The sequence below is a fragment of the Arachis hypogaea genome, chromosome 19 (genome assembly GCF_003086295.3).
Source record: "Arachis hypogaea cultivar Tifrunner chromosome 19, arahy.Tifrunner.gnm2.J5K5, whole genome shotgun sequence".
Taxonomy (NCBI): domain Eukaryota; kingdom Viridiplantae; phylum Streptophyta; class Magnoliopsida; order Fabales; family Fabaceae; genus Arachis; species Arachis hypogaea.
In genome coordinates this window covers 19,333,306-19,357,027 of record NC_092054.1, presented here as the reverse complement: position 1 = coordinate 19,357,027, position 23,722 = coordinate 19,333,306, and the positions used below count along the sequence as shown (strand labels likewise).

At 36.4% G+C, this 23,722-nt stretch overlaps 1 protein-coding gene across 2 annotated transcripts; it reads right to left on the bottom strand.

The window, feature by feature from the left end:
• Positions 1 to 3,196: 3,196 nt before the first annotated feature.
• Positions 3,197 to 16,070, bottom strand: LOC112775667 (isoleucine--tRNA ligase, chloroplastic/mitochondrial). 2 transcript variants are annotated; one of them, XM_025819460.3, is made up of 22 exons: positions 15,255 to 16,070; positions 14,858 to 15,056; positions 14,587 to 14,741; positions 14,405 to 14,506; positions 14,171 to 14,240; positions 12,918 to 13,030; positions 12,693 to 12,761; positions 12,329 to 12,436; positions 11,610 to 11,757; positions 10,194 to 10,425; positions 9,771 to 10,057; positions 9,523 to 9,659; positions 9,266 to 9,413; positions 8,883 to 9,014; positions 8,366 to 8,494; positions 7,851 to 7,978; positions 7,572 to 7,736; positions 6,546 to 6,671; positions 6,047 to 6,120; positions 5,618 to 5,867; positions 4,822 to 5,001; positions 3,197 to 3,649 (listed from the first exon to the last, which is right to left on the bottom strand). In XM_025819460.3, exons 1-22 carry the CDS (start codon positions 15,411 to 15,413, stop codon positions 3,410 to 3,412), a joined length of 3,351 nt encoding a protein of 1,116 aa, XP_025675245.1. In that variant the 5' UTR covers positions 15,414 to 16,070; the 3' UTR covers positions 3,197 to 3,409. The 2 variants fall into 2 exon arrangements, with proteins under 2 accessions (XP_025675245.1, XP_072083052.1); XM_072226951.1 differs by lacking the exon at positions 14,171 to 14,240 and having other exon boundaries at positions 12,918 to 13,022; positions 15,255 to 15,644.
• Positions 16,071 to 23,722: the final 7,652 nt, after the last annotated feature.

Here is a 23,722-nt window from a genome sequence, read left to right as displayed (position 1 = left end):
TCGTTTGCAAGATACACCAAAAATATTGACAATAGCAGTCAATTGTGTGAAAAATTCATGAATTTGAAGTACTTCCCTTGAAGTAGCCACCAGTGCTAACTGCAATCTATGACCAAAACAATGGACATGATATGCTTGTCGAAAATCATTGAGAAATAAAGCTTGTAAACCATTCCATTCCCTTCTCGTGTTGCTAGCACCATCATACTCCTGACCTCGAATGTTTTCAATTTAGAGATTATAAATAGAAAGCACAGACACCAATTCTTTTTTTAAAGTCAAGACACTAGTATCACTAACATGTACAAGATCAAAGAAGCGTTCACGAACAAAACCATCCATATCAAAAAATCTCAAAACAATAGCCATTTGTTCTTTTTTAGATTCATTACGAGTTTTATCAATGATGATACAAAATTTGACATCTCCAATATCTTTTTTATTTGAGTTTCTCACTATTGTAGCAAGACATATAGAATTTCCTTCCGGACATCGCTTGAAGTATATTTAGCAAATCTAGGAGCATTTTCTAAAATAAGCTTTTGAACACTACTATTGTAAGACCCCAAAAACTTTAACAATACAATAAATTTACCTCGATTATATGAACTCGAGCTTTCATCATGGCCTCTATAAGCACAGCCTTGAAAAGTCAACTATCTAATACAGTCAATAGATGCTCTAAGTCTACGTCGATTATTCTCAATTTTCTCTAATGTTTGTCGTTTCATAAGTGTATCGACATGTTGTGATTGCTTCATCAAATCTTCACATGATTTCGTTGCCTTGTGATGGAACGAATTGGGGCCTTTGCCAATGTGATTCAAAAGAGGACAATCTATTTTACTATTTACCTTCTTCCAATTCCTGAAGCCGTTTTCAATGAAGGCATTTGAACCTGTGTTTATTGAAGATTCCTTAGCAAATAGGTAGCATGGTAAACAATATACAATATCATCTTTAATAGAATACTCTAACCATTAAGGGTATAATTCAAACAAGAAGCTTGAAAACGACATGACTTGTATCTCTCGAGAATGGATCATTATCAAGTTTTGGTTGATTCGGTCCAACTTTAAGATAAGCTTGACGAATTTCATCTCTTTTACTTGGATAAAACTTCCAAATCATTGGTTGAATTTCTGGATCTCTTACCAAATGGCATGCTTCCATTTGTTTAGGATTAAGTCGTGGGCGCTTTGACTTTGAAATATCTTGTTGAGGAGCTAAAGTATTTATGTTTGATAACTCAAGTATTGAAGAGGTTGATGTTGATGTAACAATATTAGAAACATCTTCACTCTTCTGGCTAGTCTTTTTTTAAAAAAAAAAAAGTGTCTATTATTTTCATCTTGCCCATGATTCAACTAAATTTTTACAATTGAAAATTTACATAGATAAATATTATACAACTTAGCTGAACTCAATTAATTTTTTTTTTTTACAAATCAATAATATCAATATCACAAATAATTAATAATGAGAGAAAAACAAATTAAAAACAATATATGCTAGGTTAACATTATAATTATATAATTATCATCTTTAATTTCTTTCAAAAACTTAAATTATTATTATAAGATTATAAATTAGATAAATAAATAAATATATAAATTATTCAAAAAAATAGCTTATAAAATAAAGAAAAATAAGAGATGATAATGGGAGACCAAAGACTACTTACTATCTTGTAATGATAATAGAAATATAGAATGTTTTGTTTCTATTTAAAAAAAGAGAGAAGAACTGCTGAATTGAAAAAGTGATTTTTTGCTGCTACCGATTCAAATTCTCAAAAAGAGTAGCGATCCTTTTAATATGGATTAGGGCTTTCTTTTTTACTTGTGCTAATATGGCCCATGACCCAAATACTTATTTCAAGTTCTTTGCTCCACCTTGAGTTAGGGATTATAGGAGGCCATGCATTTTTCAAAGGAGGACTCAATTTTTTTTTTTTTTTTAGGGAGGGAGGGGGGGGGGGACTGCCTCTCTTCCATAGTAGGAAGTTTTGCGAGGCCATGCATTTTTTAAAGGAGGGCTCATTTTTTTCTTTTAGGGAGAGGGGAGGGGGGACTGCCTCTCTTTCATAGTAGGAAGTTTTGCCCCTAGATAATTGGAGGATAAGAGTGGTGGTAAAATTTAAAATTGGGAGAGTGGTGGTATGCGGTAAGGTATAAAATTGAACCCTATAGTCCAATTAAAAATTTTTTATTAGGAGTAGAATTTACTATAAATAGAATAATAGTGATAGAATCAAGTAACCAAGAATTGAGTAATTTATATTCTTCCTTTTTTGGAATTCCATCAATATTGTAAGGAAGAAGAATTTGAATAAGAAAAGAATTTAATCATAAGAGGGAAATTAGGAAGAATGAAGAGGGAGGGAATAATTTTATTGATGACGTTCTAAAAAAAGAGGATACAAATTACTCATTTCATAGTTACTTGATTCTATCACTATTACTCCTTTTTTTTTTTTATTAGCGAACGAGTGAGCTGACCACTCGACCAACACAAATTAATTTCTATCACTATTACTCTATAATAAATTCTACTACTAATGAGAATTTTTTAATTAGGCTATGGAACTCAACTTTACACCTTACATTACATTCCACTTAACGCCAACTTTGCCCTCAAAGTTGTGAAAAAAATATATATAAATTCTACTTACAATTAATTAAAAAAAACACATAATCCTAAAAATAATATTTACTGTTAATAAATATATATATATATATATATATATATATATATATATATATATATTCAAATAAGTCTCTAAAAAATTTTTTATCAGATATTTTCGTCCCCAAAAAAATGTTAATATGTTAAAATTCCTGAACTTTATAAAAATAAAACATATATATCCTTCTATCGCACTTTTAAAAACATTTTCAGTGACCAAGTTGGTCAATAACTCAATTGCTAATTCACATTTTGATCTCAAGGTTAAGAAGCGTGGCACCATGCAAATCTACAAATTCATTAGAAAGAGTTTAACTTTTTTTTTTTTTCATAATATCCTTTTAGTCTGGCAGGTTAAGGACTAATTCAATGCGAATTAAAGTTTCATTTAAGGGTTTGTCACCGGCCAATGAATTACTGCATGCACAAGGCAAAATTTGAACTTTTTACACTTGCTTAAATAAGCTACTGAGCTAACCACTAGACTAATACAAATATTCACACATCATTTAAAGAACTTAATAATTGATTCGAACTGAATAATAATAATAATAATAATAATAATAATAATAATAATAGTAGTAGTAGTAGTAGTAGTAGAAACAAATCATGCAATTACATTCTATTAAAAATTAAATCCTGAAGGAAACTCGATTCAATATTTCAATTAGTAAACAAAATTGAAGTTGTTAATCAAAAAAAGGTCGACTTCCATGAAATCTTAACTCACTGCAGCAACTTCAGGAGGCATCGGAACGGCAATAACAGAATAGCAGCGGCCGCAAAGTGTAGGGTGATCTGAGACTGAACCAACCTGCTCTGAGTAATTCCAGCATCTTTCACACTTTGAACCAGTAGCACGCGACACACCAATCCATACTTTAGTTCCCTGAATTAGGCATTCACCACTATACGGTATATTTTTTACATTTTCATCATCCAATGAAGGAATAATCTCAGCCTGTATATTGACAATCAAACATTTAAGAACGGTAAAAAATCACCGGGTGAATTGGAAATGTAAACGGAAAAACATTGATTCTATACAATGCTAATGCAAATGCTAGAATAACAAATATGGATAAGAAATAGGTGTATCTTGCATAACCAGAGATTCCACATCTCCTTTGGAACATGGAAGCCAAACTTGAGCAATTTCAGGTTTAAACTAGTCATGTTGATGGACAAGTAACAATTAACGGATACAAAATAAATCAATGACCATTTTAAACTAAACAGTAAGCAGGCATGTGCAAGTTTAGACTTGCAGAGTTTTAATATATCACTCAGATCATGGGAGATTAAGTTGTAAGTAACTGTAATTTTCCACCTTTCTCTCTCCAAACACCATAAAGATAATCAATAAAGGTAGCAAAGCAAAATTATAGGCGAAACCATCAAGGTTGTTTTTGGAACCTTATGGAATTGGATTTGATTTGATTTGTAAATCAATTTCTTCGTTTGGAAGAGATAAAAAAAATAGAATTTGATTTGATTTGATTTGTAAATATCATGAATTTACTTTATAACTAAAACTCAAATCCCCTCAATTTTTAAATGATTTTAATCCGACTCGGGCTGACTGCTGGCCGATTGCACACAGCAAACCGACAGCCCAGCCGTCCCTGGCCGACCACTGGCCAACTCCCCGGCGAAATAGTGGTGGCACTTCAATTGTAGTGCAAAGTTGTGTAATATAATTGGAGAGTAAAGGATAAAAATGTAAAAAAATACCCTCAAATCAATTCTCGTTAATCTATAATCCAAATATAAAAATTGATTTGTCATTTATTCCAAACACAATATTTGATTTCCAATTCAATTCAATTCCAAAAGTTTTCGTTCCAAGATTAAGCTGCCTGCATTACACCCTTTGGATGCAACCTTTCTCCAAACCCTACATAACAGCAAGATGCTTGTGTGGTGTGCATCGGGCTGCCCCAAGGGATTTGATTAAAAAGTGCCCTAATCTCATGTAGCATGGACTAGCTTTCTAATACTACCAAAATCCTAAGAAAAGCAACAAAATATCGTTGGTTGTCTGTAGCATTCTATAAAAATTGCATTTCATTGGTCCTTAGTCAATTAGTCACTTAAAGTTACATGCCTTGTAGCTGTAGCCTGTAGACATACCTGAGATGTTATGAATAGGCGATGCAATGTATCAGCATCAGTTGTGGCTTCACAAAGTTCAGATAGTTGGGATGCCAGGCTGGCATCAGATGAATAAATGTAAACCTTCGCATCTAAACTAGCACCAATTAGTTTTCCGGTTCGAGCAACCTCCAATACTCTATTCACCTCTGTTCTTAGCTGGTAAAACAAGACTCCATTTACCAATAGATTCACCAACATAAAGATATATCTAATAAACAAATTAACTAACTCAACCATTCTATAAAGATTGAAGAAAAAAAAAATTTGAGCTACTCTCTTCAATTTCTTTTCCATTTATTTTGCAAAACTGCAGGCGAAATCAGTAATAAATTTTTTTTTTAAACATCAAAACAGGACATATGAGAGTCCTAAATACACCCGATGGTTATGTATTATTTCCTTCTTGCTAAATTGTGCTAGTCCATAGTTTATGTACTTCGGTATATGGAAAAAGTGAACAGAAGAATCATATCAGCAAGAAAAAAATTGAAAAGCAAATAGAGTTTAATGCACTCACACTGTAAATAGGTATTGTTGAAATATGAGAAGAGATATTTGTGTGTTTGGACACTTTTTTAATGTCAGAAAAGAATTTTATCCTATTGAAAAAAGAATTCATTGTTTTTTAAAACTCAATTCTATGGTTTGGAATGATTTAAGTATATTAGTGGAATTGAATTCAGTTCTTTAGTTTGGAATGACTCTTAACTAAGTTGAATTCTCATTTTAGTATACCTCATTATATATATATATAGAGAGAGAGAGAGAGGACCTCAAGAATCTTTCCCCAAAATTCAATTTCTTCAACGGGGATGTCAAGCCATTTTTCATTCAAGGCAGGCCATTTTGCTTCAAATACATATTTGGCAACAGAACCATACTCAGTTGTGTACTGAAACGGAAGATTCTGCCATACATCCTCAGATAAATGAGGCAATATTGGTGCTATTAGTCGTACAATTGACAGGAGATGAGCTGCAAGAACTGTTTGGCAACTTCTTCTTGTATAACTTGTTGAACCCCTGCAGATCATCACGAAACAAATTGTTTTATAGGACAAAATGGAAACACAGAATAAAATGCAAAACAGGCAACATCTTTATGTTATTATCTTGTATTGTAAATTTGCGATGCTTGCATATATGCACAATGGGGAATGAGGTGCATAAGAAACAAGTAAACATGAACAGAAGAAACTTACCCAACGTAAAGTCGATCTTTGGCAACATCAAAGTAAAAATTTGACAGGTCAACAATGACAAACCTCTGCAAAATCTGTAATGGGAGGAAGATATGTAACTTTTAGCAAATCAAACAAAGAAATGAGAAAAATACAGATAAATTACATGAATGGTTACACTACGAAAAACTTTTTTTCCCAGGGTATCCACCTCCAGACACAGTGACTAATGCCTTTCTTGCAGATCATCCACTTAAGGGAAAACAGCTGGCCATAAAATGCTTTCTTTGCCTAAGGTGGGATCAAACTCCCAACCTCTTGGTTAATTGGATTAGACCTTATTAACCCAACAATCATTTTCAAGTACAATCAGCACATTTGACACTTAAAGTTATTAGAGTACAGATGGACCTGAATGTGTCATGCTCTCCCACACCAATATATGCTTTAGCATTAGCATAAACATATTTCACACAGGCACGCATGCATAATGGTATCACCAGGATCTAAAATAAATCACCTGAAATATTTTGAAAAACTGGTAATTTTCATAATTCCCTTGAATGGTTTTCACAACATTTTCAAGCTGATAGAGTGCATGCTTATCTATCCTGGGAAGCTGATGGTATGAAACAGTATAATCTGCCTGTCAACAAAACAATTAATGTCAGAAGTATGAAGAAGCGAAAGATGTATACAGCTATCGGCATACATAAGTCTTCCAATTTAATATAATAAAACACATTTAGTTACTTGCACTGCGTTAGGAACCAGCGAGGTAATTGTAGCATTCTTATTGCTTTATATACTCTCAAACTCTAGTATTCTACCTTTCGGTTAAAGTTTATAGAAGGGTAGATGAGAGTGGGCTAGGGATGAGTGGCACTAGGAAAAATATCCAAGCTGAACTAGCTGATGTGGAAAATCATGGTAGGAGAGAGAATGAAGAATGATTCTGTTGCAGTGGGGAAGGGCAGGGTTTTGGGAGAGACCAGGGTCTCTCAAACACCCTGAGCTATTTCTTTCATTTTGATCATAATATACACACATTTCAGAGAGGTCACTACCTCACTGATATTAACCTCATAGTCTGTACATAAACTTTTCATTGTATCTATAATCCCTTTAATTTCAGGGTTCATCCTTTACATAGGTTTTATAAATGTGTATAAGGAGAGGCAAGAGGTATCAATTCAGAAATTAGCTCTCTCAGAATATCCCTAAACTACATCTATTTAGAGAACAATTACTTATCTTAGTTTTCTTGCTATTCTTTGATCCAATCCTACCAAATATTATCAATTTTACTGGCATCGACTAGGGAATAGTTGGTTACGAATAAGATCGAAAGGAACCAGTTGACAAGTTAGCCATTCAAGAATTAAGATGTCATTCTTATAGCCCATTATACATCCATCAGATGATAATACACACTTCTCTTATGTTTCTTGTTATTCTTTGATTCATCCATCATAATATTTTATTGTGGGCAGTAATTCCAGGCAAGTGAAAACAATTTCACTTGAGCCACAGAATTTGAACTTACTTTCCAGTCATGAAGATTTGCCAGGAGGTATCTTAAGGAACCCCTCAGCTTCCTGTAAATCTCTGACATTTGACGAAGAATCTGAGAGCCAATCATCACATCACCGGTGTAATCTACACTAGAAACCCAGAGTCGGAGAACATCAGCACCATATGCAGGTGATTCCTGATAAAAAGGTAATATAAAAAACAATTGAACCACAATTTTGATCAAGGGTAATGATAGAGTTTAATACAGTTCCAGAACTAAAATTCCACAGAACTAATCTACATAACTAACCTTTTGATTTTTACCTCCTTCAATCACACTACGTGGATCCACAACATTACCTAAAGACTTGCTCATCTTTAAGCCTTTCTCATCTAATACAAATCCATGTGTTATAACAGAAGAATATGGAGCCTTCCCTGTATCAGAAAAGAAATGATAGAATCAGTACCTAAATGCTACAAACATACCAGATATTATGATTTATACATGCCTTTGTTACACAAGCGTGCAACAATGTTTGTACATCCACATGCATATTTTATAATAAGAAGGAATATGCATTCTTGCAAACCAACAACTATGCTAGATTAATTACACATTTTCTTATTATTTGAGCTCCTAGTTGATTTGTAGGCTTTATCAAAGCTTTATCACCTTTATAAGGACCCTCTATAAAAAACTAGATTCAAGTATAAGCAGTCACAAGGGTTTCACCAATGTCAATAAGCGAAATAATGTTTCTTCCGGTTGTATCAAACAGAGAAGTAGATTGTCATATCATAAAAGAAAAAGCAATATATTACCTGTTGTCGCTACACTTGTTAACAACGAACTCTGAAACCACCCTCGATGCTGGTCTGTTCCTTCAAGATACAAATCTGCAGGAAAACTAAGGCAGTCTCGTTTTCTCAAGACTGAAGCCCAGGATGAACCTGAAGTAAATTTAAGATTATAGTTAAATAATAATTTAAAAAAAAAAAAAAAATCCCAAGAGCCAAATTCAAAGGAAAGTAGATACTGACATAAATATGGACAACTAAATGCCAGCATAATTAACTTGGATAGCCACCATGGGCAAAGACTCTATTAGAAACAAAGGTGTATTACCCAATAAACATACCATTAAGGCCATGGATCTGATTAATATCTCAGTTTTAATATGTTTAGTAGTTATACATTACCACTGACAAACATTAGCAAGCCATTACTAACTTATTATAGTTACAGTACTTTGCCTACAGGAAAGTATTAGGAGTGTGGAGGAACTTATAAAACAATGCACCAGTCACGGTTAAAAATTGTTTTACACCAAAATTGTACCTGAATCAAACCATACATCCATTGTGTCAGTTCCCTTCTCATATTCTGCTGCTCTGTCTCGGTATTTAGTTGGGAGAAGGTCCTCAACTGTCATGTACCACCATGCATCACTACCCTTTTGGGCAATAATGGCTGAAAATGAATTTTAGGATGCATTAGTTTCATAGGGCCAGCATGCATTATAAGAGTATATCAATTAAGCAACTTTGGAATATTTTATTACTGCATGTAAAACATTAAGAAAATAACATCTATATATATCTTCTAATTATTGAAATAGTACTTACACCCAAAAAATTTTTTCCGAAAAAAAGAATAGTGCAAACATCAACTAGAGAGTTGACAAAAAAGAAAACATGAATTTATCATTCTCTTGAACGCACATTTTACATGATTGATTGTTTCTTTATTCATGAGAGGTTCTCTAGATTGCAGATGATAAAAAACAGGAATCGGGACACCCCACGTCCTTTGTCGTGATATACACCAATCAGAGCGATTGGAGGTCATTGCTGAGATTCTGTTTTCCCCCTGAGAAAGACAGCAACAAATATGATATGCAGCACATTTCCAGCTGAACAAATTTACAAATATCAAAGGAGCAGAATTATATAGGAATATAAACTTTAAAAAAGAGTACCTGAGCTGGAACCCATTTTACATGGCCAATAGCACCCATAGCAGCATCACGAAATCCCTCTACTGATGCAAACCATTGCTCCGTTGCTCTAAATATTGTCGGTTTTTTGGTTCGCCAATCATATGGATACTTGTGTTCTAAATCAGAAAACATAGAAGAGACCAGATGATGATGATAAATGATAAGGTCTATAATAACTATTCTCAGCACATTAAGAGAGTTTGCAAAGAGTGACAGGAAGAACTTACCATATGATTCTTCTAGGATAAGTGACAGATTTTCGTCCAAATATTTCACAACAGCAGTGTTACCCTCACCAAGAACATCAAGCCCACTAAACTGTCCAGCTTCTTCAGTGAATATCCCATGCTCATCTACTGGTGAAAGAATGGGTAGCCCATACTTCTGACCAGTTACATAATCCTCTTGACCATGTCCTGGAGCAGTATGGACTAATCCTGTTCCTGTTTCTGTTGTAATATAATCTCCCCCAACTACAACTGGGCATTCCCTGTTATCTACCGGATGGATGTATCTAAAATCAATGTTAAATCAAGCCCTTAGTGCAATTTTTTCCCCATTAACAATAAAGAGAATACATTAGAAAAACAAGTAGCAGGTGAAAAATAAAATCAAAGAAATCAACTGTTCATTTTTATACTGCTAACAACCTGTAGTTTTCCAAGTCAGAACCCAAAACCCTTCTCTTGATAACAAGCTTCACACCCCATTTTGCCTCTAACCTTGACACAAGCTCTGAAGCTACAATGAGACATGGTATCTTCTCATCCTTTAAAATATTTCCAAACTTTTTCTTTCTATTTTCACCAGAAGACGAGGCACATTCATCTAATGACTCTACTTCAACAACAGCATATTCAAGCTTGGGATTTATTGCCACAGCTGAGCATGAAACAATAAGTAGACATCAAGATGAGACAGAGTGGTATATAAATTAAATTTAAATGAACATGACAATCAAAATTATGAGTACTTGACCAGTAAACTGTCAATTGAAAGGTTCCTACAAAAAATTACTAGAAAAGACCCAATAATAACAGTATCACCAACAAATTCAGATGATATTTCTAAAGAGAAGGTGCACCCAAACAATTCTATTAATTTCTTCTTGCACCTTTTTCCCATAGGTAATCTAGATCGGAAGAAGTAACAATAATTCCAGCAGAAACAGCACAACCGTTTTCCCTTAAGTCTAACTTTAGTGAAGTCCCAAGTGAAAAGATAAAGAATTACTTTCATATCTTGGCTTGGTGAAACTAATACTTAAAACGGATACAAACAAATATAGCAGCACTGCACAATCTGTTGTAGGACATTATGGGGTTATATTTAATCCATGATGCCATCTCCCAATGAGAAAAAGCTAGGCTGTCACCGTTGTCGTTTTCGTTGTTGACTAAGCTGGACTATATTTATGCTCCTTTTTCAAATTCAAGACATTGCAGCTTAGCACTGAGAAATTAGCATAAATACAAATAGTACTGAGGGTGAGGCCATTATGAGTATAGAGCAGGGACACTTGGTTGAGTTGTTGTGTCCACGTGTCGGACACATTTACATACACAACAATCAATGATACCCGTCTCGTCCGACAGGCATATCTTCCATGTCCAGCTGTCTTAATAATAAATAAATAAAAACTTCTTCGGACATGCCTCAATTCACCCAACTACAACCACATGCAGGCGTATCCAACCTTATTCTTTAATTATATTCAGGAAATGAGTTAAGAAATAATATGTATTATTGATTATTAATATAAAAAATTATCTAAAATGTTTTATATAATTAAAAGAGACAAAAAAAAGTATTGAAAGTGGTTTGTTTGTATTTTAAAGTCAATAAAATATCAAGATATCACTATAATTTATCTGAAAAAAAAAATTGTTATATATATGCTATGTCCCTGTAACTAACAAAAATTTGAATTTAGTGTACCCAGGTGTCCCATGTTGTGTCCTGTGCAGTGTACGTAATCACTATCCATGCTTCATATTTATGACTAGTGAAAGCAATAATAAATACATCCACAAGTTGTGAGCGAACATGAGAAATGGAAAATCTACCTGCATTGGCAGGAATAGTCCAAGGAGTTGTTGTCCATACAGCAATGCATAAATTTGGAAATTCATGTAGCAGGTCATTTGGCACAAGAGGAGCACTGACAACTCTGAAAACGGCGTATATACTTCTCGAAACATGCCCTTCGGGATACTAAAAATAACCAAAAGAGGTGGTAACAAGAATACACTAGCCTCACCAAATCAGGTTCTAAAGAAAACTACAAGCAATCAAACCCATGTAAACAAAAAGACAGAATTTGTGTGGAAACATGTTTAATTGACTATGGATTATGCAACTTCCACCCACACTATACAACATCATATTACTTTTACTTGCCTTTGGATTCTACAGAACACTAGTGATATAGACATTAGACCAGAGGTTTTCAACATAATGATAATTCAAACGGTAAAAATACTCAAAAATAGTTCTCCTATGATATATGTGATATCAAGTTAGTCCTTAAAGCCAGATTTCTTCTCTTCTTGTTATAAAATTTCTTCTTTCATCACCAAAAATAAAAAATCCTTCAAAGATTTTAGACATCAACTTGCTTCCTCGATATTTAAGCAAATCAACCGAGTCCTTTAATATATATTTAAATCAACATGATATTCTGATGGTTACTTTATATATGAAGGACCAAATCAATCTAAAAATATTTCAAGGTGTACTTTAATGTTCAACATATCTTTTGACAACAGATTAACATTAAAATCACCTCTAACTCGGCCTCAGCAAGTGCTGTCTGCGAAGAGGGACTCCAGTGAACAGGTTTTCTGCCTCTATAGATATAACCTTTCAATACCATCTCACCAAATACTTCAATCTAGGAGAAGAAACATTCAAACAATATCACATGAAGTTGGGTGTACAGGAATATCAAAGCAATCTTAGCAGTCTAGTAAGGTCTTGTTAGAATGTTTTGAGGGTCATTCTAATAAAGCTCTCATAGTACAATAATCCAAGCTCTAAATTTTCAGGTCAATAATACACCATAATAGCATCCAAATTCGAAAGTGTTGAATTCTAGAATTTCTTTTAAGCCATCTAAAATGGTAAAAGAGAAAGGCTGTACCAGCTACCTGGGCAGCTTCATATTCTGGATCTAGAGTAAGATAAGGATTGCTCCAGTCTGCCCATACTCCATAGCGCTGGAAACATTTAGTACCATGTTAAAGGAATAAACATTTTCTTAACAATTACAATTTAAGATAAATTGAAAATTTTGCAACATGTCTATGATGCAGCAAGTTACAGCAAAATAATGCCATGGAAAAGACACAGCAAGGTGCCAACACGAAAGGTACCTTAAAAGATGACATCTGATTTTTAACAGTTTCTTTGGCAAATTTGGTTGCCTTTGCTCTCAATTTCAATGGTGTAAGATTATTTCTTGCCTCCTGATCCAGTGACTGCAAAACTGAAATAATTCAAAACAATCATTCCGCCAAAATATGTAATTGAATATATGGGTCAAAATGTATACCCATGTCAACTTATAATATACATAGGCAGGTGAAATAAAAAGGAGCAAACAAGAAGGAAATTTAGGTACATTCAAAATTCATTCTTATATCCAATATCATTTCAACCCTAGCTATTTATTTTGGAATAAATCAATCTATATTTGTTTTGGTAATATGAATATATCAGTCTATATAAAAAGCCAATAAAGAAATCATCAATTTTTACTATATTTAAGACGGTGAAAATAGTAAGCAGAGCAGTCCACTTAATTTTACCTTTTAGATTTAAAATTATTATTTATCACCATTCAATGAAATAAGCTAAAGTTCAAATGCAGTTTACTCCTCAGTCCTTTTCCATTTCACCTAGTTTGTCAAGTTTATTAATGGATTTATTATACAGCTTGGCAAATGTTAAGGCTGTGTTAGAATCCAATAGAATAACATCAGGCATCAAATCATTTTTCCACCCCTAAAAATCTAGTCAGTTCTCAACAGACAACTACTTAGTAGTGGGATTATGTTGATATAAAATAAGGGAGGTCTATGATACATGAAAAGAGGTGTGTCATATCATCTCACCCCAAGTTGTCAATGTGATCTACTCATTTATTCTTTTATGGCTATTTTTCTATAACCCTGACTAGCTCACAAGCTCTGGTCATATCAATAATCCTAGATAAGGGTTCCCCAATACAAAAGCAAAGCAAACACAAAAATTATCTAAAATGCACAGCTTTCTAATTTTTCAACATGTTTGCAAGGGAAAGTACCCTATAAAGACCATGAGCTTTACACCAAATAGATGCTAGGCATCTAATCCTATCTCAAAACATGCTTGTCAGAGGAAAGGCTAGGTCAAAAAGACCTCCAATGGTCGTCCAAAAAGTTAAATTAGACCCATCACCCACTGTAAAGGAGAACAAGGGATAGAATGAGTAGCATCGGAAACAGAATTAAGTTAAGAACTCTCTGTATACGTTGACAAGTGGTAAATAAGTTAAGAAAGTACTAGTGCATTACTTTTTTTCTTGAACACAACCAAGAATTAGGACCAGCTATCATGGGGACGTACTGCGACAAATAACACTTGCCTTTTAATTCAATTGGTAGGCCATGACAATCCCAACCAGGAACGAAATGAACTTTATAGTTTTGAAGGAGCTGACCAGAAATAAAAGTACAAAAAAATCTTAGCAAAATATTTTATAGTCGCAAGTGCAGAGCAATTTAGGATACAATACACATCATAAACAAGTATCAGGTGGATTTAAAATACACTTTATATAGAATGTGACAAAAAAAATTGCAAGAAAGAGGAAAGATACCTTATAACGATTTATAATATCCTTCAAAATTTTATTTAAGGCATGGCCAATGTGCAGATCACCATTTGCATATGGCGGACCATCATGGAGAATGAAATTTCCCTGATCATTGTTTTATTCAAAGTATGTCAATAAGTTCATAAAATTGCTTGGTGAAAGCTAACTGAGTGTCGATAACTTACGCCAGTGTTTTTATCAGCAATGTTCTTTAATACTTGATTTTCGTCCCATATTTTCTGAAGTTCAGGCTCTCTTTGTGATGAATTTGCTCTCATGCCAAATGTTGTCTTGGGAAGATCAACTGTGTGCTTGTATTTACCATCTTCTTGTGCGACTCCTAATTATATGACAAGTATTGTAATTAACCTTGGATATATATGCTTATTCTCTTTAATTAACATGACAAGCAACAATAATTTAAAAAATCATGTTGTGAGATAACAAATTCAGTACCTTCGGCAGCCTTTTTAGCTGCCATAACTGGGCCTCTTGATCTTCGCTTTGAGGAACAGAATTCCTCCGCTGAATGAGTACAGTAATTTGAAATGTTTGTGTTGATCGATACTGCTTTAGCTAATGAGACTCGTGAGGGATGAGACAAGCTATTAGAATTAGTTCTCCTGGAGGATGAACAAGTAGTTCGTGATAGCACCTGGATACATTTTAAAGCATATCAATAACCGCTCACAATTCATGATCGAACAGCAGAGTCAATAGAACACAGGTTTGCCAAATTGAAACATGAAATTAAGCATCGCAAGAGCCTTAATGTTTGAGGAAACGCTGAAGTGCGAAGGCACGAGAATGAGTGAAAGAGTGAATGAAAAGGAACTGCAAGAAAAAGCGAAACCTTAGAGAAGTCATGAAGGAAGCATGGTACTGGCGGTTGTGTTGCTATGATACAGCGGTTATGCATGAAGGGTACTGAAGGCTTGGTGGTTCGCCAGTGGGTAATGGTGGAAGATGAAAATGGTGACGTGGCTCGCGGCAGAAGGACGCCCTTCGTCATGGAGAAGGCCGGTGCCGCAGGGCTGTGACTTGTGAGTGACCGCTGTGCATTCACAGCTCGGAGACTGGGCAAATGGAGCCCGCGGGCAGAAAGAGAGGTGGACGGCCGCAACAAGGGAGTGAGAATGAGAGGATGAGGTGTAGACACTACAGTATAGTGGTGGGGGGGCTAAGGATTTTTCCTTTTTACGTTATTTACTTATTTTTGTGTCAAAGGTTTGAGGCAGAGAACAAAATTAAAAAAGAAAAAATGCAAGGGATAACATTAGAGATGCTGCTGACCAATTTGGTCTGCAAGAGGCTAGTTAATTCCTTTGACCACAGGGGTGGATCTCTAGTATTTTAGGATGACAATGAAACAATACATAGTTTGTTTATCCCAAATACTTTTTTCAACCATTAAAACGAGTGAGATTAAAGGGTCCGAACAAAATTTAGCATTATAACATTGAGTCCATTTTTTATTATGAGAAATTCCCGTAGATCTCATTTTATGCCATTTTCTAATGAGCAGGATCTTCTGCAGAGGCAAGCTCAGAGCATACTTTATGGCACTGGATTGAGGAAGAAGGAAATAATACTAGTTAAGTTTTCAGAGAGAGAAGAAAAATTTAGAACATTTTATGAGATAGAAAGAGTGGGTATATTACAAAGTTTCCTGAGATCTGATCACAACTGAGGTGAGCACCTCCTTTTATAGAGGTCTCTAGATAGAAGCGATATCTGGACAAACCTATCATACAATGCCAGCTGGAGGATAAGGATAAGCCTTATCTTTTTTGGCATTTTCTAGACATATGACTGAGGTCACTTTATTTCAGCACACTCATAATTATACATAGTGGGAACAACAGTGTCATAATAAAGGGACGGTTTGAAATAGTCTTCTGGAAGGGTTCCATCACCATCTGAGAAGGATGATGTGTCATCAAAAGCCAAATTGACAGTTCTAAGATCCCTATCCGGGTCTTGCAGATATGCAAACGGGTCTTCAGTGTTTCCTTCATTCGGGTCTTAGGCATCTTGCAGATATGGGTCATATGGGTCTGAGTTTGGGCCTTCAGCATCATTGGGTATTCCTACATCAATTCTAGTTGGGCTTGGTGGTAAGGCATACACTCTTCCATCTGGATCTTCAGAATTCAGATCTTTAGCATTTCTATTTGGAATTTGTGTAGACGTGCTGGGCTGGTCTCTTGGAGCATAAAAAGAGTATTGTCCAAATTGATTGATTATTCCTGAAGTTATGAATCTGGACTGGAACTCTCGGAGAGTTATTAGGGGAACATCTATTTGAAACGGGAGTCCTTCAACTACATCTCCTTCTCCATACAGACTAGGTTGCCACAGTTGGCAAAGGTATTTGGCTAAGGCATTCAGGACTGTCTTCTCATCCGTGGGCCACATGGTAGTGTATCCAACAATATCGACTCTGTTCATAGTGTGAGGATTTTTTCTAGTGAAATAACTCCTCTGTAAGGTGATAAAACAACAGAATTTTCGTTTTGCCTTAGAGGGTTTATTCCATAGTTGGTGCCTTTCAAGCATATTATATAACATTCCTCTCCATGTTTCAAGTGGTGCATACATAGAGAATAACCGGACTAGATGAGAATGGGCTTGAGTGCGATTGCACGGGATGTGATATACAGAAAAGAGTGACAATATGATAGCACATGTATACATGGAAGAAAGAGCCCAGATATACCACATCATTTCCTCTGGTATAGGTCCTTGGATTATTGGTACAGTACAAAAGGGGGTATCTATGTTGAAGTACCTTGGATTTGGATGGATTTGGGTTATGATAAGGAGCTGGTGTAGCCAGTAGAACAAGGTTTGTCTGGCTAGACTGTCTATTTGGAACTCCGTCTGGGGTGTTGCGTTGAGTGGAAAAGGACCAATCTTTCTTCTGTATGGCCTTTTGTGAAGTGGGCAGTCAGGGAATGGAATGGTGCATGGAGGATTGTAGAAACTCATGGTGCAGATGTAATGGATCGATTTTGGGATTGGTTCTTTGGTAGGTCTGGAGAGGAAATCAGCAAGTGTGTTTTGGTGTCCTTTAATGTGTTTCACCTCGAATTTATAGCGGGAGAACCAATCTTTCCATCTTAGCAATTGAGAGTCTGGCAGAATTTTTTTCTTGATTTCCAGCATTGACGGGAAAGAGGTGTTATCCATTTCCATAGTAAAATGATAAGCACTGAGATGAAAATTGAATTTTTCTATTCCTCTCTTGACAGCAAGAATCTCCTTGTAAGTGGCATGGTAATGTTTTTCAAATTCTTTGAACTGTCCACTAGCATGCGCACAATAGTGTCTTGTCCCATCAGTTTCTTCAAGTAGCATGGCTCCCCAGAATTCATCACTAGCATCTGTCTGTAATATTCTTTTTCCTGTGCTAGGAATCTTTAAAGGTGGGGGTCTTGTGCTATCTTCTTCAGAGTTTTGACAGCTGTGGTTTGCTCAGGTCCCATGGTAGGGGGGGCTTCTTTTTTAGGAGTTTTGACAGCTGGCTGGTATGTCTGGTCACATCTGGGATAAAGTCTCTGATGTAGTTTACAATTCCCAAGAATTGTTGGACTTGTTTGACCGTCATGTTTTCATCAGGAAAATGGATTAACTCTTTGGCGAGATGCTCTCCTGGTTGAAAAAATCTATTTTCGAAGATCATCCCAAGGAATTCAATTTGTCTTAGCAATAGAGCTCTTTTTTGAAGATAATATGATTCCTTGATCTTTGATGATTTGAGTGAATTGGGCCAGGAGTGCTTTGTGGGCTTCACTATCTTTTGAGAACAGTAAGATATCATCAATGTAGATGAGTGTGGAATGTAATATGGGCTCAAAGATTTTGGTCATTGCCTTTTGGAAGAGAGATGGGGCTACTTTAAGTCCAAATGGCATTACTGCCCATTGGTATTGGGCTTCAGGTATACAGAATGATGTTTTGTACCTATCTTCAGGGTGGAGCCCAATTTGCCAAAACCCAGCTTTTAAGTCAAACTTGCTGAATATCTTTGTTCCACTTAATCTCTGTGTGATAACTGAGATTCTTGGTAGAGGAAACTTGTCATCTTGTAAGAAGACATTAAAAGGTTTATAATCAATGACAAGCCTCTTCTTTCCTCTGTTTTGCTCGGCCCTTTTTCCAACATAGAATGCTTGACACGCCCAGTTAGAATTGGTTGGTTCAATGAGCCCTTGAACAAGAAGGGCTGCACATTCAGTTCTTGCCATCTTAAGATCTTCGGGGTTCATCCCTGAATGCGTGGCCTTTGTAGGGTTGATGTCTTCATTCTTTTTGAAGGGGAGTCGAACATAGAATTCTGGATTCTTCCACAAAGGAGCAGGGTGGTTGAATTGATCATGACTGTCACAACAGGCACTAAGAAGTAACTGTTGGATCTCCTTATATTCTTCTGGAGCTTCTTGGATTTCAAGGATGCTTTGTATTCCTGTAAAAGGCAAAAACTGCCCTTTGTAACTTAGACCAGTGGGTTTGATATGTAACCCATGGGTTCGGAAGAAGGCATCAAATCCGAACAAAACATCTTTGTCTGGGAGATAGCTTCCCAGTACTCTGAGCCAAGTGGTCTGGCCTGGAAATATCTCCAATCCAACTGGTTTTTTGGAGATGAGATTGATGGTGAAAACTTCACTATTCGCTGCTGCGAACCTCTTGGAAAAAGGTGCCCACATTTCTTTTGGTAAGACATGTGGTTTTATGACAGTAGCACAGGATCCAGTGTCCATTAGTGCAACAGCCTTTATTGGTTTATCATAGGCAGATGTCTTGACTTTTAAATCGAAATGAGGTCGAGGAGTACCATCAATCTGTTTTACTCCTAAAGATCCAAGATATCCAAGTTCTTCTTCTGGAATACTCGATCCTTTAGGAATTCTTTTGGTGATAGAAGCAATGGATGATATGGTAAAGATAGACCTTTTTTGGTGGGAGGTCTTCCTCTGAACTATTTCCTTCTGAGTCAGAGTCTTGGAAAACATATTCAGTTTCATCATTTTTTCTTCTTTGTTCTTTAAGTACTGACTCTAGATCTTCTTCATCACCAATGGAAGCAGCATCCATTAAAGACTGGAACATTTTTATCTCCTTCTTTGTCTTGTGAGGGCATGACTTAGCAAAGTGTCCTTGTTTTCCACAAATGAAGCATTTATTTGACTTAGTATGGGGTTTTCTTCTTTTGAAGTAACGATACTTCTGCTTGCTTCTTCTCCTTCTAAATGCTTTCTGATGGAATATTTTGGCTGGTGGTTGCCAATGCGTTTTTTTTTCTTTGTCTTACATTCACACATGCTTGGCTCTTTGCACTTGATTTTCAGATGGGATTTACTGCATGCTCCTTTGAATTTGCCTGAGTTTTTGTTAAGCTGTTTAAACATTTGTTGTTGTTCACACAATTTATCCAAGGCAGCTAGAGCCAACTGGTATATTTCTCCAATGGTTGTAGTAGCCACTTCTTTGCAAAGAGCCGTCATCATTCTCTGTATCTCTGGCTGGAGTTCATCTGGCAAGGATGCTATGAAGACTTGTTTAAGTGGCGGATTATTATTTCCTCCAAGAGGATAATATTTTGCGGCCATCTTTTTGTAATGTTTCTCCAAGTCCTTCCTGTTGAGTGAACAGCACTTCATTTCAAAATATTCTTGAGAATTTCTTTTCTGGATGATTGTAATGTCCCCCGGAAATTCTTGATGTATTATTCCCAGAAACTGTGAAGAGGTACCATTGATGAGCTGGAGTCTTTCATACTCAGAAAGGTTATTCACCCATTCCCAGAGATTGCCAGTCATTCGATTTATGAAATCTGCAAGGACTTGCCTTCTTGTGAGGTTTGGGTTGGCCATGGTGGTTTCAATCCAAGCACTAAATTCATTTAACCTTTCCCTGTATCTTGTTGGTGGGATATCATCAAAGGTGAACCATTTGTTAGAAGTTTTGACTTCAACTGACCCTGTATGAATGTGACTAGCTGAAGCCTCTGGTTCATCTCTTTCAGAGGTTATTTCTTCCTCTTCTTCTTCCACAGGATTGACCATGGCTATTGCTGAAAGGTCTGCTTCATAATCTTCTTCGGACTCCTCATCTTCCTATTCACTAGTTTCAGCAGTCTCATCTTCTGATTCTTCAGTGATTTCTTCACTGTGTGATTGAGTATCCAGAGTAAGGGTATAAATTGATCGTCCTGGAGCAGGAGACCCTTCCTTGATGCCCTTATCTTTCGTAGGGACATTAGAAGATGTTTCTTCTCTAAAAAAATTTGCTAGTTTCCAAGGAGGATGAGGTCTAGGTTGGAGAGATGGCTGAGATTGTTATGGCTGGGGCAGGGATGAATAACGACGTCCTTGGGGAGAGATAGATCTTTTAGTGTTTGCTTGCTTGGCTAAATGGTAGGTGAATTTGAAGATTGAGTCATAATTTGGGGTTTCTGGTGGTGAATATGTGGAAGGAAATAAGACAGATGAATATGAGGGATATGGTTTGGGATACATGGATAATGGGTCTATAGCCAGTGCTTGGGGTACAGCTGTTTTGCTTTTGTCCATCTCAATTTGTCGAAGTTGGGCCTTGACTTGATCCAGTTCTCTATTCTTCTTTTGGAATTCTGGGCCAAAGTATCGATTATTAATGTAAGCTTTGAGTTCTTGATCAAGTTGATAGGCTTGTGCAGAAAGTCGATCTCTGAGTTCAGCTACTTGTTCCGCCACAGAGCCTAATTGTGCTGAAAGTCCTTCAGTTTTTTCTACAAGAGTATCGAGAGTGTGATCTATCCAGAGTAGTACTTTATTTTGGCTAACTGCATTATCTGTATGCCAATTAAGCACTTCCTCTTGAGGAGTTGTTGCTTGATGTCCATGGGGAGTGATTCCTTGAGGTACTACATAAGGTCTCCTAGTGATTTTCTTTTCATCAGTTTGGGTGGGAATTCTTCCTCATAAGGTCTGAGAGTGGCGATGCATGGGATTGTGCTGATTGGTTGATAAAGGTAATCCATGGAGCCTTTTCGAGACAATTTCGTCTTCCTGAGCATTGGCCTCTTTCTGATCATTGGAGCTAATTCAGTATCATCAGGAGGCTCAGGTCTTTTGAAAGAGCAAGGGGCCTGTAATAACTTCTTCTTCTTTTTCTTGTTCCTTCGTCTCCTAGCATAATCTTCATCGTCTGTGTCACTCCATTGATTGGCACAGTCACAGTCAGAATCACACATAGAGGGATCAACATCCCAGATGAAGTGACCATTTATGTGAGAGACATAAACAGGTTTTCCATTCTCATAGAAGTGCACCGGTGGATCATTCTGATCGTGAGTTGTCTGCACCTGAATAGGAGAGATCATATTGGTTCTTCTGAAGGATGGTCCTCGCAGTGAGGTTTGTTTGGTCATTCCAGGTCTCTGAAAAATAGTTGTCACCGTTCCATCACTATTATGAGTAATAGTTGGAGATGTTGTAGTATGAACATCGACCTATTCTTTTGGAAAAGCTTTCTCATAATCAGTAATCCATTCTAATGGAATGATAGAAGAAAGTTCATCAGTAGTGATCATTCTTGGAATGTTTACGATTGCTGGTCCTCTTGCATTATCTGTGAACATGAATAATGCTTCTCCTGTAGTGTTTGGGAGATTGAGATCGAGAGCATGGTCTTGAACTCTGTAGAGGACTTGGTGGTACAGGGTGGCTTGTTCAGCATTGGAGTCTTGGATTACTCATACCAGTTGTATTTGAATTTTTAGTACATATGGTTGGATCTGAAAGTCTCATAGTGAAATTAGGAGCTATAGTGAGAATGAAACTTCCATTTGAGAGTGTGGTTACTAATGCTCCTATCAAGGCATGTTGGTATTCTTTGAAAGTGGTATCTAAAAGAGCAACCTTGGCCATTACCGGAAGAGATCTTCTTCCATGAAGGGTAAGAATAAGCCTAACTACTCCTAGATGCAAATGAGTATAGCCTTGGTTTTGATAATTTTGAATGACTTCTTGTGGGATTTCTAAAGTTATGTATTGTTCAGCAGTGGTGGCTTTTAGCCCACACTGTTGTAGATGAGAAGACTGTATGACTTCTTTGGGAGGAGGAGAAGGGTTTCTGTGGATAAGATGGCAAATGGAAGTGAAGGTTGATTTCTTTTGTCTTTGGTAGAAAGAGTAAGGACTTATAAGAGGGTATTCAGTAGCTGGGGTTCGAGAGTCTTCTGGAACATGAGTGAATTCTACTAACTGATCAATTTTATTGCCAAGAGTTTTCTTCAAACTGGAAGGTAATCGGTCTATGCTTAGGGAGGTAGAGTGATGTATGGGTTGTGAAGAGGAAGTGCTTAATTGGCATACAGATAATGCATTCAGCCAAAATAAAGTACTACTCCGGATAGATCACACTCTCGATACTCTTGTAGAAAAAACTGAAGGACTTTCAGCACAATTAGGCTCTGTGGCGGAACAAGTGGCTGAACTCAGAGATCGACTTTCTGCACAAGCCTTTCAACTTGATCAAGAACTCAAAGCTTACATTGATAATCGATACTTTGGCCCAGAATTCCAAAAGAATAATAGAGAACTGGATCAAGTCAAGGCCCAACTTCGACAAATCGAGATGGACAAAAGCAAAACAGCTGTACTCCAAGCACTGGCTATAGACCCATTATCCATGTATCCCAAGCCATATCCCTCATATTCATCTGTCTTATTTCCTTCCACATATTCACCACCAGAAATCCCAGATTATGACTCCATCTTCAAATCCACCTACCATTTAGCCAGGCAAGCAAACACTAAAAGATCTATCTCTCCCCAAGGACGGCGTTATTCGTCCCTGCCCCAGCCACAACAATCTCAGCCATCTCTCCAACCTAGACCTCATCCTCCTTGGAAACCAGGAAATTTGGTTAGAGAAGAAACATCTTCTAATGTCCCTATAAAAGATAAGGGCATCAAGGAAGGGTCTCCTGCTCCAGGACGATCAATTCATACCCTTACTCTGGATACTCAATCACACAATGAAGAAATCATTGAAGAATCAGAAGATGAGACTGCTGAAACCAGTGAACAGCAAGATGAGGAGTCCGAAGAAGATTATGAAGTAGACCTTTCAGCAATAGCCATGGTCAATCATGTGGAAGAAGAAGAGGAAGAAATAACCTCTGAAAGAGATGAACCAGAGGCTTCAGCTAGTCACATTCATACAGGGTCGGTTGAAGTCAAAACTTCTAACAAATGGTTCACCTTTGATGATATCCCACCAACAAGATACAGGGAAAGGTTAAATGAATTTAGTGCTTGAATTGAAACC

Coding starts and splice junctions, on each gene's coding strand:
- LOC112775667 (XM_025819460.3), bottom strand. CDS start 15,413: ATGACGAAGGGCGTCCTTCTGCCGCGAGCCACGTCACCATTTTCATCT. Junction 14,507..14,586: donor TTGCTGATAAAAACACTGGC/GTAAGTTATCGA, acceptor AACAATGATCAG/GGAAATTTCATTCTCCATGA. Junction 9,414..9,522: donor TAAAATGGGTTCCAGCTCAG/GTACTCTTTTTT, acceptor TGTCTTTCTCAG/GGGGAAAACAGAATCTCAGC.